Source organism: Lepisosteus platostomus, chromosome 28, assembly GCF_059453375.1.
Source record: "Lepisosteus platostomus isolate fLepPlt1 chromosome 28, fLepPlt1.hap1, whole genome shotgun sequence".
Classification (NCBI taxonomy): Eukaryota; Metazoa; Chordata; class Actinopteri; order Semionotiformes; family Lepisosteidae; genus Lepisosteus; species Lepisosteus platostomus.
The window spans coordinates 7,000,514-7,018,273 of NC_142638.1; the positions used below are offsets into that span (position 1 = coordinate 7,000,514).

The window sequence follows — 17,760 nt, forward strand, 5'->3', positions numbered from 1 at the left end:
AAACTGTGACGCTCCTGACACCTGCTGGCTAAATGTGGTAATGCAGTAGACAAAAATCAAACTGACACCAGTCGTATTATTTTGTCAGGCTAATTCGTTGTTTTCAAGGCTTGGACAGAGTCAGCCCAGTGGACTAAAACCCAAACATACAGGATACAAGAGGAAACTATTTGAAAGTGCATTTAAAATCAAGAACAGGGAGGATGTCTTGTGGGGTCTGGAACAAGCTACCCAGCCAGGTTATAGAAGCCCAAAACCCTGCTTTTTCAAGAAGATCCTTGGATCAATTACTGACTACCAAATATACTACGTGGGCCCAATGGTCTCCTCTCATTTGTATTCTTTCTTGTGTGTTTTTTGTAACCTTTAAAAAAAAATTCTGAAGTCAATATTAAGAATCCTTCTCAATTATGTCGTCTAACACTGCAATACAAATAGCAATGAAAATGTTGCTGCATTCACTGTTAAAAGTTCAAACACCCTTTATTGCTTCTCCTATTAAAAATGAGGGAAACGATTCATTGTTACAATATGCTAGACAATGAACTACTGGTGGAAATCATCGTGACATGCTTAATCAAATGTGTTCTCTTTTTTGGGAAAAAAAAAGTCTTGGCCTTGCTTGTTTTGTTCATCCCTGACAGGTATGCCTGTATTTTCCTTTTTGAGGGGGATACGGGACGCATGAGGCTCCTGGGGATCTGTGAGACGCCTGGTCAGTTCTGCTCTGGACAGAAGGTGAGGAAATTGGGGGATTGAATCGGCTGGAGCTCACGCTGCTCAGAGACAGGTTGGAGTTGTCATACAGGTGGAGTTGCTCAGGAAGCTCACAGGGAGGGACAGCTTGGTTGGGTTTTTCTAAAGGACTAGAGAGAGAGGAATCAGATGGTTATAACTGTGAAACAGACATTCCTGTTGAGTCTGCATCATGGAAGGCCAGGTGTATAGTATTTATTACTAATACTAGCACAGCAGAACTGGTTTTCCTCGCAGCATTTCTGCTATTGTGCAGAAGGCTGATTTGTACAAGTCCCTGCAAGACAGCCAGTGCCAGCCACTGCTGTGTTTGTGTCTACTTCTTTTTGTGCAAGGTGCTGAACTGCATACGTATTACAGTATCTCCTCCCATCACTGACGAAAAGCCAATACAAGAACCCTATCTGTGGGTGGCCGTGTGCTTGCAGTTCAATCAAAACTAAAGGAATTAGGGGTGATAATAGATCCCAGCTTGACTTTTGACCCTCATATACAGAAGGTTGTAAAATCGTTTTTCTTCCATTATTATCGACATCATCATCATCATCCCTGACTCTGGCCTTGGATCTTATACAGTCTGACCTATAGGTACATAAAGTTCCTGCTTTATTTCATTGGTGAAGCAGTTTCTCACTCCTCCCCCTGCTATGCCACGTAGTGGGGCTGCAGGAGCAGAATGGCTGATGGGACCCTGGTGGGAGTTGCACCTTCGTGCTGGGGTGAAGAGGGCCCTCTCCTGTATTTAATAATAATAATCGCTTACACTTATATAGTGCTTTTCTGGACACTCCACTCAAAGCGCTTTACAGGTAATGGGGACTCCCCTCCACCACCACCAGTGTGCAGCCCCTTCTGGATGATGCACCAGTACGCTCACCCCACACCAGCTCTCAGTGGGGAGGAGAGCAGAGTGATGAAGCCAGTTCATAGATGGGGATTATTAGGAAGCCATGATTGGTAAGGGCCAATAGGGAATTTGGCCAGGATGTAAACTTCAGTGTTATCCTTTGGGATGAAAAACATGTACAGCGCAGTGAATGCAATTAATCAATAATATTTTTATGAATATGGCTGCCCCTTAAGTAAGGCGATTACATTATTATTCGTGTGCTTTGCATTTTTAAAATGCTTTAAGTTATACAGTGCCTTCAGAAAGTATTGAGCCTCCTCCACTTTTTCCACACTTTCTTGTGTTGTAGACTCATTTCAAAATGGACTGAATTGATTATTTTTTACCATCAATCGACACGTAATTCACCATAATGACAAAGTGAAAACCTGTTTTTATTTATTAATAATTTATTAAAAATTAAAAACAGAAATCTCCCATTTACATTTACATTTTGAAATAAGTGTACACCACCACAAAGTGTGAAAAGGTGGAGGGGTCTGTATACTTTCTGAAGGCATGGTATGGGAGGGACAATGACAGATGGAGACGTTCATGCAGAGAGCGATAATGTCACTGACTTCCAGGAGGGAAAGATCTACTGACAGATTCTGCAGCACAAATAAACCAGTGGAAGTGATTTACAGCTCGTGGGTTTTAATCAGTAGGGGGTCCCTGGCTTCTAGCACAGTGAGCCTCACAGGGCAGGAGACATGGGGAGACTCGAGAGACTGGACTTGTCGAGTTATTTGTTTTCAAGGGTGACAAGAGAGGAGAAGCAAGACTTCGGGCGGCAGGTTTGAGTAACGATTCAGACCGCTGTCACTCAAGAAGTGGACACCGATGTGTTCTCCCCCAAATCGGTTGGCATTTCTCTATAGCCGTTTGATGATGATTGTAAAATGTCATTTATTTTTGTTGTGTGGTACTTTCTGTCTCCATGGTCTTTAAATGTTGCCCCGAGACCGGTCTGTAGATGATAGAGAAATGATCCAGAGTGCGTCCGTTAAACTTTGTCTGCCACGGATTTGACATCTGTCTTCTTCAGTGGGGGCTACACATGGGAGGTGTTGAAATATTTGTGACCAGACTGTTTATCTTTGGGTATTCTCTAATAATATGAAAGTGTAACAGCTCTTCCAGTTAAGGGTGTCATTATTGTGCACTGTTGTGTGGATATATTGGTTTTCTGACAGTTCGATATGCTCTTAAAGAGTTTCTGCAGAGCTCAGGCGTTTATCAGCCTGATAACTCCGACCTAAATGATTTTATCACATGCCCCACATGGTGCTCTTGAATTGGTATCTCATTTTGAAACAGTGGCTTTGAATCTTAATTAAGGTTAAATTAAAACAAAAATAATATTTTACATCTTTCATACTGGCTCGCCATATTATATACAGCTGAGCATCTTAAGGAGGCCATATAATAACTTAGGTTCTAAGATTCTTTACCACCCTACATTTAACACACTAATAGTTACCACACCAGTCATTAAAAGTGATTTTCTTTGCTTCTCCGTACTGTTAATAAAAATGTCTAAATGTTTATGCATGCTTTCCTTAAATGTAATCCCTTTATTTGGAGCATTTAAGTCCCCATTTCTGATCCAGAACACTGCAACTCTTAGTTACATTATGTAACTGTTGTAGTATATATGTTTTTTACAGATCAGTAAATATTTCTAAAATGCAAGTCATTTGAGAAAAGCCGTCCTCTCGATGATCAAGCAACAGTTAGTAACTAATGACTACATTTCCCACAATCCCAAAGGGCAGCGGTCCTCCTCTTGTGACGTCACGAACGCTAGGTGCGCTGAAAATGGTGACGTTAAACGACGAGCTTCAGCTGAGCTGTCACCAGCTGTTCGCCGAGGAAATAAAAAAGTGACGGGGGGCAAAATTGTGCTACATTTTCCACGCAGATTTTTTTTTCAGCACAAAGTGATCGAAATAAATACCTAAAAACTGTGCACAAGGACCGGAGGGGCAGAAGTAGTCGGGACAGAAAGACGAACACACAACGGCACAAACACGACGGAGGAGAAGGAGAGATTTGGAATTATATAACAAGATTGGGATAATATCGAATTCAGACTAAAAACGGTGCTGCTTCCTCTAAAGTGCATCGGTTGCTGTCTGTGACGCTCAAGAAACCCGAAAGCTTCGCCGACTGCCTCTGCTCTCCCCGTGAGTTACCGTTAGACTGTGCCTTATGTATATTATTGTCAAGTCCTGTTCAAAAATAATACCGTGCACGGTGATGTAGCTCTTGTCTGTACGGTCATCTCCATTAGGTCACGGCTGGCGGCGACCGGCCGTTGTTGTCGTTTTCTCTCACGGGGAGCGTGTTGGTGACGCCAGAGGGGAGGTCAGGGGTCTCAGGCTGTACCCCAGCTGTGGTCACAATATGTACACAGTGTCTGTAACGTAGACGGCCGGCTAAGTTTGTGGGGGGAAGTTTCGGCACCGGCGCGCTGGGGCTGCAGACATTCAGAAAGCAGCAGCTCGAGTGGGCGAGTCCGCCCCACGGGTGATCCGTGTCGCTCCCCACGACCTGTGTCCTGGTCTCAGTGGCAGGAGTATGGTACACCTGTTATTGGGGTCTTCATCACCGTGACGCGTCTGCCTCGGGCTGTGCTGTGACAGCAGGCTCTGGAGAGGTGACGCTGTCCAGTGTGGTGTTTAAACCGAGCCCCTTTCCTGACCCCGGGGTACTGTGACTTGAACACGATGACGACTCTCCCGGAGAAGACGGAGATGTTTTCACATGGCTCACTCAACAAGTCACGTCTTTCAGGACCGATGTTTTGAAGGGCTCTGTCGACGCGAGTCGTTTCCTTTAATTGCTGAATGTAGCATCACACTGTGTGTGTGTGTTGGGGGTGGGGGGTTCATTTGAGCATTTAATAGCACAGATTACACAGAATAGTGCAGAATTTAATAGCACAGATAGCTCTTCGCAATCTTAGTTTAAGAACCGTTTATCGCAGAGGAGGGAGTCACATTCTGGAATCAGACAAAATGAAACTGACAGGAAGTCAGCAATAACGCCAGAACCAGGACAGTGACACAGTCTTGGTTCTTTCATTAAGAAAACACAGAATGAACAGAAAACAAAATCTTGCTGGATAAAATTGCAATCTTTAAAAAGGGGTCAGGTTTCTATGGATTAGTTGTAAACTCTTGTGACACCATTTTAAAACAGAGAGTAATCCTCCCAGGGTTTCAGCTGTGTGGCGATCTGAAATGATCGTTCATCTTTTATATTGCAAATGTCTTTATTCCTCAATTCAGCAAATGCGGCATATGTCTTTATTCCTTTATTCTACATAAAACGTGTATTGCAATTTCTTTTTAAAATTGAATGTGAAACATTTTGCTCCCCACTTAGATAGCAACACTAACTGTGAGAACAGTAATCGCTTCTGGGTGACAGATACAGTTATCAGTGTATCACAGCTGGGCAGAGTGTCAATAACATACAGTATCCAATCCAAGGCCGGTCGGGTCCAAACACTACACCAGAGTACACCATTCCTCCTGACTGCAATACATTGTGTCCAGGGCCATCAATAAAACAAGGATGAAGACCTCGTTCTGGTTAACACAGATGAAGGAAAATGCACATGCTGGGTCTTCTGTAGGCCTCTTTCTATTTTATGTTTATTGCTGAACTTTTGTGTTACACAGGGACGCGGCTCAGTTCCTGATCTGGGTGCATTTTGCTGATGTCTTTCTAGTGAGCAGACAAGACGATCAGAAAGGAACAGAAGCAAAACAATCATTGATTAAACCCATTGATCACGTTTAACTGTTAGTACCCCATGTAGCTTTGCAAACATTTAGAAAAAAAGCATGCTCTGTTGGTCTGTTTATGAGATTTGCTTATTCTTCTTATGCCTGAAATATGTTCTACCCATTTATAAAGAAAAGCTTTTAATTATCTGTGTAAGGCTTAGATTAGTAGCAGAGATATGTGTTCTCTGCAAGACACAACAATTTTCTGTTTATGATAACAGTAATATACTAAATATTATCCATCTATCTATCTTCTTACCACTTCTTCCAGTTCAGAGGCACAGGGGAGCTGGGGCCTATCCCAGCAAGCAACTGGTGCAAAGCAGGGTATCTCTTGGACAGAATGCCAGCCCACTGCATTTTCCCAGAAGCCAGTTAACCTACCAGCTTGTCTTTGAACTGTGGGAGCAAACTGGAGCTCCTGGAGGAAACCCACATGAACACAGGGAGAACACTCAAAAACTCCACACAGAGAGCACCCTAGTCTGGAATTGAATCCAGGGCTCCAGTGCTATGAGGCAGCAGAGTTAACCTCTGCACCTCTGTACAATGAACTAAATATTTTTAATTTAAAATTGTATTTAAAAAATATATTTATCCTCAAGTTTTTTTTTGTGTAACATGGCCTTGAAACATTCATCATGCAAGCCTCAGATTTAATCAAAATGACTGATGCATAACCATGTGCTTTTACAGGTACAAAACTTGTCTTACATGCATTTATTGCATTATGCTTTAGGCTTTTAATTTTTTAGGAGGCAACGTCCATTTTTACAGGTGGAGATCCTACTGTTTATGCTGGAGAAATGTTTCCAAGAAACAGCAGAGCTACCTGAGTAGGGGAACGATGTGGGGAGGTCACTGTAGCTTGTGTAAGAGCACAGGCCTGGGCTGTAGGATGTCTTATTCCATTGTGGGCACTGGAGGGGGCACTCTTGAGTCACTCCCCAGGTGTCTGTCGGTGTTGTTTGCAGGGGTCGTGGGGTTGTGGAGGCGGCAGGAGGATGAACGTGGGAACGGCGCACAGCGAGGTGAACCCCAACACGCGGGTGATGAACAGCCGGGGGATCTGGCTGTCCTACGTCTTGGGAATCGGGCTGCTGCACGTCATCCTGCTGAGCATCCCTTTCGTCAGCGTGCCTGTGGTCTGGACCCTCACCAACCTCATCCACAACATGGTGAGAGGATGAACGTGACAGCCACTGCCCCCCAGCCCCCAGGACTCTCCCCCAGCCCCCCCTCACACACACACACACACACGCCACTCCCCCCAGCCCACCCTCACACACACACACTCACACACACACACACACACACACACACACACCACTCCCCCCGGCCCTCCCTCACACACACACACCACTCCCCCCGGCCCTCCCTCACACACACACGCCACTCCCCCCAGCCCTCCCTCACACTCACACACACCACTCCCCCCCAGCCCCCAGGACTCTCCCCCAGCCCTCCCTCACACACACACACACACACACACACACACACACACACACCACTCCCCCCAGCCCACCCTCACACACACACACACGCACACACACCACTCCCCCCCAGCCCCCAGGACTCTCCCCCAGCCCTCCCTCACACACACACACACACACCACTCCCCCCAGCCCACCCTCACACACACACACACACACACGCACACACACCACTCCCCCCAGCCCACCCTCACACACACACACACACGCACACACACCACTCCCCCCAGCCCTACCTCACACACACACACACCACTCCCCCCGGCCCTCCCTCACACACACACACACGCCACTCCCCCCAGCCCTCCCTCACACACACACACTCACACACACACACACACACGCCACTCCCCCCAGCCCTCCCTCACACACACACACTCACACACACACACACACACACACACGCCACTCCCCCCAGCCCTCCCTCACACACACACACTCACACACACACACACACACACGCCACTCCCCCCAGCCCTCCCTCACACACACACACTCACACACACACACACACACGCCACTCCCCCCAGCCCTCCCTCACACACACGCCACTCCCCCCAGCCCTCCCTCACACACACACACACACACACACACACATGCCACTCCCCCCAGCCCTCCCTCACACACACACACACACACACACACACACACACACACACACACACACACACGCCACTCCCCCCAGCCACTGCACAGGCCCTGGGACACAGCGAGAGCGAGGGAGGTCGTGTGGTGTTCAAGCCTCCTTTGGCATTTCCGTTAAGAATTTTATAAAAGGAATTTTATAAAAGGAGATATTTTTTATCCATATAAAATGCAAAAGACATTTGCCTCATTTCTTTCTTATTCTGTTTCTAACCAGGAGGTTCAGTGGGCTCAATAATAAAACATGCAGGGAAATCTGTTGCCTTGTTTTACTCAGTTTGTTCCTTAAAGATGAGATTGAATTCATTTTAAGCTTATCAGATGATTTTAAGTTCAGGGTGAGAAGGAACTTTTTATTTTATTTATGCAGTGCTTATGTGACATTTTGTGTGTGTCGTTGTTTTTCTGTTTGTAGCCATCTGCAGCAGCAGGCAGGTTGTGTGGGCCGTTCCGTGCGCGAGCCAGTCAGTCCTGTTCTGTCTCTGTGGGTGCTGTGTGTGTGTGCTGATCTGTTTTATTCTCTCTGCTCAGTGTATGTACATTTTCCTGCACACGGTCAAAGGGACACCCTTCGAGACCCCAGATCAGGGCAAGGCCCGTCTCCTCACACACTGGGAGCAGATGGACTATGGAGTGCAGTTCACCGCCTCTCGAAAGTTCTTAACCATCACACCCATCATCCTGTGAGTGCACACACCTGCACGGAGTCACAAGGTCTTTTCAGGTTTTGATGTGCTCAGCACGTTTGTGCTCTCTTACTGTGGAAAAAGATGCAGCTTTTCAGAAGGACAGATTTGGAGCTTTCACTCTCACCCTCATGACAGCAAAAATGACAGCAAAAATGTGCTTTGGAACAGCTAATTATTCCTCTCAGCAGATGAAAGTAGCATTTCTTCCACTCCTGAAATAGCTCCTGGTGGCTCTGAGGTGCCTGTCTGTGGCTGTCTAAGCAGCCCGTGTTAGAAACCTCTAGGACAGTCAGACTGACAGTGGTTTAGTGTGAATTATTATTTGAAGAATGTGTCTTTACTTCCTTAGTACACTATGGTGGTGTTTTTGTATAGTGATTTAAGTAGTTTAAGTACTGCTGTTAGTCACACTATTCAGTTATTGCAGAGTAATGATGAGCAGTGATTAGTACTGTTGGGTCCTGGGTTAAATTCTGGTCTGGTGTGCTTTCGATGTGGAGTTTTGTATGTTATCCCTTAGATTTTTCTTCAAGTGCTTGTGTTTCCTCCCACAGTCTAGAAGCATGCTATCCAGGTTAATTAGTGTGTCTAAGTCTTCCCCATCTGTGCGAGAGTGAGTCAGTGTGTGTGCCCTGTGATGGACTGGTATCCTGTCCTGGGTTCAGTCCTGCCAGGCTGGGCTCTGGCTCATCGTGACCCCTCTAAGGAGAAAGCATTTCCTGAAAGTGAATGTGTGGAAGATGAGTGAACCAGTGATAGACTTTCACTAGAACATTTCTGAGCGGACTATAGCCCTGTTTGGAAGTTTACTTTTTTTGATAGTTTTAGCGTAACAAATGTATTTCTCTGCTCTCAAGGTACATCCTAACCAGCTTCTACACAAAGTATGACCGGATCCACTTCATCATAAATACGGTTTCCCTCGTGACTGTGGTCATTCCCAAACTGCCCCAGCTGCACGGCGTCCGGATCTTCGGCATCAACAAATACTGACGCCCTGGAGGACTCTGACCCTGACCCCCGTCCTTGCAACCCTCAGCTGAACCCCGCAAACTCGTGGTCCCCTTCTACCCTGGCAGAGGAGGGACACCTGCAGGACTGGTAATCCAGTGCAGCACAGCTTTTCACACCTCAGTGTTACAATGGGTTTTGGACTACAGCCATGAGAAACTAAGTTCAGAAGACCCAGAGAAAACAAGTGACTGGTTGCCTGCTGTGCAAAAGCCCTTAAACTTTGTCTGCTGAGCTTAGTTTCCTCTCAAACCTTCTCATTTTATTATGTTTCATTCTCTTAAGCAATATTGTGTTCATAGATATGGTTGACAGCATTTCACAGATCTAGTCTCATTAAGGGCTTGCAAACCAGTTAGGTGTTGAAACAGAACCCCTCTGTCTGCTCCTGTTTTGCCTTGCCCACTCAGAGATGACACATGGCAGAATGTGTGGGCAAATTTATGCCAGAAAACCCCATTGACAATCAAAGCAGAGGCCTGCACCCTACAAGAAGGCCAGAAGAGGGTAGTATCTGCCCTGCAGTGTTCTGGGCCTCCCTCTGTGCTCTCTGCATCCTCTCTGCTGGATTCAGTCTGCTCACTTTTCATTACCTGTGTTTGTGTGAATGTGTACGTGTTTGCTAGTAAGTATTGCCAGAGCATTGTCACCTGTTGACCATGGAAACTGCAGGCATACAATCTCTGATGCTGGGTAGATTTTCATTTTTTTTTATTCAGTTGCGACTGCTAATGTAATGTAACCATTTTATTAGGAACTGGCTCCTCGCTCTCTGTTGAGCAACTAGGACAAAATGTTTGGCTGCGAAGTCTGCAAAGCAGAGAGTTGTCAGTCTGATGTTAAAAGTCAAAGGGAATTAGCAAGGCTTGAAAAGACTGAGGAAAGGGAGAGATACTCGGGGAACCACAATTTGTCCTGCTGCTTCATGCTGTATGATAAAGGAATCCCTGGGTTTCGGGTCTTGAAATGAAAGCCTTTATCAGACCGCAGCCTAGGTTGTCTTAATGCGCATGTTTCCTGTTCAAAGTGATAGCTCTGTATTGGAAATGCATCCTCATGCTGTGCATAACTGGATCACCAGATTTCTGTTACAAGCCATTTTTGAAGAGGGAGGTGCATTTCAAGGAAAGGAATCATTAGGTCAGCACTCTGAAGCTATTTATAGTTGCTTTTGAAACAGTTTTCTCATATTATAGAAACATATGCCTTTTAACTGCAGCAGCGTGCAGACGTGCTTTGGGCTATGGCCTTAAGACTGGAAGGTTGGCACTTAAAATCTTGTCAGGGTCGCCTCTCTTGTACTCTTATACTGTACCAGGTACTTCAATTGCTCTGATAAAAGTGCCTAGCTATACATATTGGCACAAATGCTTTGGATAAAAACATCAGCTGAGTAAGTTAATAATACAGTATCCATTTTTCCTAAAGTAAGCATCCTGATATTGCATCGTACTATAACTCTCTCATTGCATTCTGTGATCTTTAAACGCACGGTAACTGGAGACAGTATTGCAGTCTTGTGCGTTCTGATTTTTCAACATCACTCTTTCAGTCGTCATCCTAGACAACAGAAGAGAGCCCCTCTCTCAGGAAACAAACTGATCTGGCTATCTCTTTCTGCCAGGGAATTTTATTTTTCGTGTTTTCAGTAAAGCTGCTTAGATGTGGCTTTTTCAGGCTGAACGAATTGCTGGGGATGAGAGGGTCACACTGGGGAACACCCAGACAGTGCGCTGTTGAATATGGGGGTTTGCTGGAAAAAGAGGGATTCTGAGGGTCTGGCAAAAAAATTGACTGAATGGGAAATGTGTGGAACTGACAAGAACCGTGACGTCTCAAACACATTAAAAACTCCCCAGGCAGGAAATAAAAACAGGACACAAGTCGTACTTACAGAAAGATCTTCTGGAGTCACATTTTTTGTCTACTCATAAAGTGTCCACACACTATCGTGGACGTGCAGAACGTTTCAAGATAAGTCTTTGACAGTCCGGCGAGGAGCTGAGAATCCTGGGTCGCAGAGTGACTGCCTCTTGCCAGCTGTGTTTGAAGTGGCTGGTGGGAGTCTCTAGCCAAGTTTACAGCACGCTCTGGACTCTGAAGGATAAAAAAAAAAGTTCTTAAGTGCTTTAGATGCCCCATATGAATAGTATGTGGCACTGCAGAGTGGGGAAAAATGCGAGAATGTAATTAAAGAATCTGGGATTTTAGAAACCCAAGGATGGGAGATGTTCTACAGGAAGGCTTGACTAATTGTTAGGAGACTTTGGCTGCCAGAAGGTTTCCTGTTCTATATCCAAGCTGGCAAAGGCCTTGCTGGCCAAGCACCGAGCTTGCATTAACTTTTTCGGGTACAACTTTTTGCAATTCCGGTGTTTGTTTCACCTTTAGTGCTGTCTGGGTAGTTATGACTTAGGCTGCCTCTGCATTAGTTCTAGTATTTAAAAAAAAAAAAAACTAAGTGGGATATAGAGCTTAGGGATAACTGGCTAGTTTTACTTTATTTGAGTATCAGAAAGCATGTTTTTAATTTAAAGTGTGTATTTTTATTTTTAATGTAATTTATGGAACACTATGTAGTGATTTGAAGCATGTTTTCTGTGAAAATCTGGTACTCGTCTGCGTGTGTGTGTCTAGTTTAATATTCCTAGTTTGCCACCCTTCTGTTACTTATGAAGCAATGCTCCTGTCTCGATAACACAAATTGACAGGCACAGATCTCCCTGCCCTATGAGCTAAAGCGTTGTAATCAGGTAGTCTGAACAGTTAGGTTTGCCTGCTCTGGTACAGGGTACATATTTCACCCATGGTTGATGGTTAGCCCTTATTTTCATTTGAATAAGTCTATTTGCTGGTTAGGACCAAAAATTCCCAAGTATCGGAATGTGGATATTCCCGGTTTCTTAAGTGACCCATCCAGGTCCTTGCAGGTTCACGTTCTGGGTGTGACAAAGTAGAGGTCAGGGCAGGCAACCCACAAAGACAAATGCATGGGCCCTTCTGTGTTGTGGGGCAGCAGGACGCTGGGCTCTGCCTCAGCGGAGATGTCTGGGTTCAGAGACTCGGTAGAAACAAGCGTTCGGGCCCAGACGTCAGGCGCGGTTTCCTACCCTGGGAATCTCAGAGGAGGAAAATGTGAGGCTGAAAGTGGATGAATGTACTCGCGTGGAAGAAGTTCAAGTTCTCTTTTCAAACCTGCGGGGACAAGCACGACGTTATTTTAAAGAAGGGAAGGGGAGAAAAGAGGGCTGTCCAGTCTGTGTGTGTGTTTTTATATTTGTAAATTAGATCTTAACTTTGCACAAATAGTTTCAGCTGTGTAGTAGGCTTGGGCATTCTGTAGTTAGCCATTTGCTTGGTTTAACATTCTCTGTTTTTATTTTGTTATTTTCTTTCCAGTAGATCTTTATCTATTTTTCTAGTAGTTGAAAATATGTTGTATTGTACTTCAGTGACTAGTCAAAGAGAAAGAGGTGCATGTTCTCGGCACCAGGGGGAGCATGAGGGGCAGTGTAGTGCTTGGATCATGAGAGCTGTCAGATTCTGAGAGGACGCTGTACCCCTGGGGTTCCCAACCCCAGACCCCACTGGCTTTCGTTCCAGTTTAGCTGTCATTTGCATAATTGAGCCCTAATTTGACCAAACAATAGGACGTATGAGATCTCTGTTTTCAGCTCCTAAATACACTGGGGGTGGTGTTTTACCCACTTAGCCATGTAAATTCAGTAACTTCAGATCTGCAGCCTTTTGAGCGGAAAAAAAATATTCCGATCACACTTGTTAGTTCAGTTAAGAAATCAAATAAGAGCTCAGCTGGAATGAAGACTAGAGGGTCCTGGATCCTGGGTTCCCAGGACCATTCCCAAAGCTAAGCCGCGCTACAGAGGAAGCCCGCGACAGCCGATACCAGCTGCAAGTGTTGGTTAATGGTGAAAGGAGACAAGACTGGAGGTGTAGAAGCATTTCAACAGCTGTTGGCCTTGTCTCCGAATGCTGTTTACTTCTCATATCCCATTGCGTAAATCAGTACCAGAGTAGTTTTCTTGAAATTTTAAAAGTCGGTTTGCCTATAAATAGAATCTGCCGAGTTAAGATTCCTGATAGTTTCTTTGTGTTTTTCAAGTTCTCCAGCAGGGATCTGTAGCATTGGCTCATGTCCTAGTTGTCACTTCTTAATATGCTTCTCCCTGCGTGTGGGATTCGGTACCCCAGTCTGTCTGGGATTTTGCAGCATGATGTGTTTCTGTGAGTTATAATGGGCACTGTTAGCCAAGGTCGTTTAATGCAATTGGCTGAAATGAAACACAGAGGGACACTGCAGACGTTCTCGTTTTTACTAATCCTTGTTCTATTCTAGGGTTTCATTTTAGGAATCACAGAAGACTAATTAAAACAGTGGAGGCTCACGTTGTCTGTATGGCCTGGCGCCTGTGCAGATTCGGGAATGAGCCTTGCTGGGGGGCATTATCTGGAAGTGTATGTAAGGTGTAACTGACGTTTAAGGAGGCTAAAAATCACCATCCCTGCTCCTTCGTAAACAATGTTACACAACACGATATAACAACATGAATTTTCCATTTCAATCATCCATGCAAATGACTATTCATGGTAGCAGTTATCTGTAGCGGTTCGTAACGAGACTTGAGTTCCGCTGACAGCTAAGAGCAGACAGACTCTAGAGAGGAGTCAGGTGAGGATTAAATCAGTAAGGACTTGAGAGCTGACACATAGCTCAGTAATAGTGATCCTGGTACGTTTGTGTTCAATTTTATGTTGCTCTTTTTTTTAGGCATTCTGTTTTATTGTTTTACATAGTGTCTACAAAGCACTTATGCCGGTGTTCTTTTTATCCTCACTGAAGTAAGATGTTACTGAATGTGCCCTGCAGTAATGGCTGTATCACCCTACAGGGAGCTGGGGTTCTGAGAGCACCCCAGCATTTCCCTCCTGAGCTTTTTCCTTTCCCAGCTACAGAGCTTGTTGTCCTCTATGTGGTTACTCTTAATTTCCTGTGAGTTGCCGTCCTCTGGAAAGGAGGACAGATTCCTGCTTTAAAACACCTGGCATGTCAGGTACAGTCGGGCCACTTGATTGGCAAGGCTTCTGGAAAAGACTGACTCCTGGGAGCTCTGTGTAGTTAAAGAAACTGGTCCCAGCCACCGTGGTACAGTGGGTTACAGGAGTCAGTTCCACTAATGCTGCATGATAAGGAGATGCTCTTCATTGCAGTGGGCTCAGAGAAAATGCCATCTTCTTGCCTGCAGTTGTTACATTACCTGCTGGTTTTCAGCATCCAATACCTTGTCTTGTGTGTTTCGTTTCTTCCAATGCAAATTGGAAGTATGTAGACTTTCTTGGGTTAGGAAAGCAACTCTTTAATTGCTAAAGAATGTTTTTTTGTTTGTTTTCTTCTTATGAAAATGGGCTAGTTTTGCAGGACAAACAAAAGCCGGAGGTACAGTGGTTTCCGCACACTTGTTAACCCATTAGTTCAGCTGTAGAAATGCACAAGCTAGGGAACAGGAATGTCCTCTGACACTTGGAGCTGCAGGCTGGGAGGAGGGGGGAGTCTCTTTCTTGTTGCAGTGGGCTGCTGTGTTATACGGTAGGCCTGCAGATGAGCTGCGACAGACCTGGGTGATGTTGTATCCTGAAACACCAGTGTGATAGGCGTTTTAGGAACTGGAAGAAAGGGGTTTAGGAATTGGAAGAATAGGCTCTTGGTATTTTGCACTGGTTTCCTGATGTCTGTTTTGCCTGAAAGTGCTGTTCTTTAGGGTGTATTATGCCTTACTTCCATTTTGTCCATCTCACCTGGGGAAAGTGAAGGAGACAGAGCTATCTAGAGCTTCAGACCTCTACTTACAGCTGTCTTTAGGAAGTTACGTGAATTGTGGCACTCTGATCCCTAGTGGAACATAACCTGTTTTTGTATTTTTCTTTCAAGGGTGTGTCTTAATCCTTCCTGGTGTTTTAGAACGAGAAAATTATGAATGAGGCATGTGTGACAGCATTAATGTCCTGTGTTGTGTTGTACGGAGAAGCATATTCTAGGCTGGGTCTCCATTGGCATGTTTGGAGGAAGATGAATTGAGAAATGAAGGCAAGGAGATGACCCTTCTGAGAGCTGTAAACTGCAAAGGTCTCTGCAGCACTTAGTTTGCAGTTAGTGCTATGCTAAAGCTTTCCCTTGTCAATACATTTCTTTCCAAAGAGACACCCTGTTACAGTTCACATGAAGGAAAATGCACACAATCACAATCGATCTTAATCGTGATGTTGGCAGTGAAAAGTCCAGTATATTTTTTAAAGCTGTAACACATGGGGACAGAATCACACACGAATAATCACAGACCTTCCATTGAAGGGTGCAAAACTGATCATTGCGTGAGAATTCAATATTAGAAAGAAATATACAGTAAGTCACAGCAAAAGTTTGAATAATATAAAATAACTTTCATTTTTTGTCTTTTTGGGGCCTAATTGTAGTGGAGAATTGGCTCGTTAGCAAAATGAATCTCTCATGCCTGCTCTATTGTCCTTTTTCAATCCACTCTCTTAAAACATCCTTTCTGTCCTAAAAGCAATAGGAAGCCATGAGAGTTTGTTATCTGAAAAATCCACCATATTGTTAAATTATGTATTATAAACCCAGTTTATGTGTGCTAATCATTTGGTTTATTTATGACTTCATCATTAAAGTTAATCATCGGCCGGCTCTCTTTACAATTGATTACATGACAGTAGAGTTATGTCAGCTTTTGCAGAAAATAATCATTTAAACCTACTTTTAAGAAACGGTATAGGAGACAATGTTACAGATTACGAAGTACCACTCTTGTTGCTTTTTACGTTTATACTTTTTACCTTTAATTAAGATATGGTTCATACTTTACATAGAGGCCATGACAAAGTAAAACTTACAGTAGGAAATATGCAAAACAAACATTTTTAAAAAGGTGAAAGATTTATTAGAAGAAATTAGAGAGGATAATGTTAAAGTGTAAAGCAGTTTTCTGACCTTAGTGAAATCTTTTTAAATGTTTTTTATTGCTTTCTCTCCTCCTAGCCTTTACTGACAGAAACAGTGCCCTGAGCACCCCGGCATTGCAGTGTTTATATCATGAGCCTTAACCTCGCTGATGAAAAGGCATTTCCTTCCACAATAACAAACATCTGTCTAGAAACGAACAGGAACTTCCAGTGCGACTGTGTTCCATGCTGTGTGTGTATATATGTATAGTGGTACTTAGAATAAAATGACTCATTTATCCAACACAAATTAAGCATGGATATCTTAGGGAGAGACTGAGTTTGTGTCACAGATACAAAAGTGGAGTCTAAAGCTCTCTCTTTCTATACTGTACGTGTTTAAAAGGTTTCAACAGCATTTGTCACCTCAGTTGCTGAAACCTTGGGCGTAGGATGGAGGGGGTCTCCTCAGTGAGCACCCCAGAAAGCAGCAGCTGAGTCCTACACTGGACTGCCGGGCAGACTGTGTGCGAGCTGAGGCAGCACAGAGCTGTCCTGAGATAATGTCGTGGAGCGCAAGGTCTCCCAGCCCTGGTCCTGGTGGGCTGGTGTATCTTCAGGTTGTCAGTCCAGCTAGGCTAGAGGGACCTGAGCCAGCTCGTTATTGACTTAATTGCACCAGTTTAACAGCATCTCCCAGATCTCCAGGTACTGCTGCTTTAATGAGCCCGGAAAAAGCCTGCAGACACACTGGATCACCAGGACCGGGACTGGGGAACCCGGCTCCAAAGGTACTGTTTTACCTGATGCAGTCTTTGCCGAATCGGGAAAGAAACCCAGCTTTGGAAGACTTTTGGGAAATGGGCTTTTTCTTTCCCCAGAGCCGCGACACATGTCAAGCATGTAGATGTAGATTCACCCCAGCCTGGTGTCAATCCAGAGCCAACCCGCGCGGTTTATTCTCCGCTAAACCTCGGGTTGGACCCCACGAGAAGCGCCGGGACGGTTCCCGGTTTTTTGGGGACGCAGAGCTCCTCCGAAGCGGCCGGCCACGGTGGCCTGCCCTGGCTGCTCCCATGAGTGTCCGGAGGCTTCCCCGGCTCCCAGCGCCGCCGGCGAGCGGGGCAGCGAGAGAGGGAAGCGGGAGGAAAGGAAGGAGGTCCTCTCTGGCGCTGGGAGGAGGCAGCCTCCTCCCAGCCCTGGGCTCTGGCGAGATCTCTGCCCTCAGCTGTCCTTTAGACAGAGAAACTTTGTAAACTATTCAAGTGTGCAGATATTATTTTTTACTACTCCTTTGTACAGTATTCTGAAAAATTATAATAAAGCTCAGTATTCATGTAAAAAAAGGCATTGCTGTGATTGTTTTCCTTTACAGTGTCCTGGACAAATGTCTCCCTGGCCTTTACCAATCATGGCTTCCTAATCACCACTCTGTTCTCCTCCAGTGGAAACTACAACTACTACAACTAATTATTGCTTTTTGTCCTAATAATAAATCCCCACTG

General features: G+C 44.9%; 1 protein-coding gene and 1 long non-coding RNA gene across 3 annotated transcripts; one reads left to right on the forward strand and one right to left on the reverse strand.

Annotated features, from left to right (window-relative positions):
• Nucleotides 1-461: 461 nt before the first annotated feature.
• LOC148638718 (uncharacterized) lies at nt 462-4,324 on the reverse strand. The gene is made up of 2 exons (XR_015931025.1): nt 3,897-4,324; nt 462-866 (listed from the first exon to the last, which is right to left on the reverse strand). It is a non-coding gene; the product is annotated as an uncharacterized LOC148638718 (long non-coding RNA).
• LOC148638719 (ORM1-like protein 3) lies at nt 3,459-17,601 on the forward strand. 2 transcript variants are annotated; one of them, XM_088623329.1, is made up of 4 exons: nt 3,459-3,834; nt 6,420-6,623; nt 8,115-8,266; nt 9,130-17,601. In XM_088623329.1, exons 2-4 carry the CDS (start codon nt 6,450-6,452, stop codon nt 9,263-9,265), a joined length of 462 nt encoding a protein of 153 aa, XP_088479455.1. In that variant the 5' UTR covers nt 3,459-3,834; nt 6,420-6,449; the 3' UTR covers nt 9,266-17,601. The 2 variants fall into 2 exon arrangements, with proteins under 2 accessions (XP_088479455.1, XP_088479456.1); XM_088623330.1 differs by lacking the exon at nt 3,459-3,834 and adding an exon at nt 5,338-5,460.
• Nucleotides 17,602-17,760: the final 159 nt, after the last annotated feature.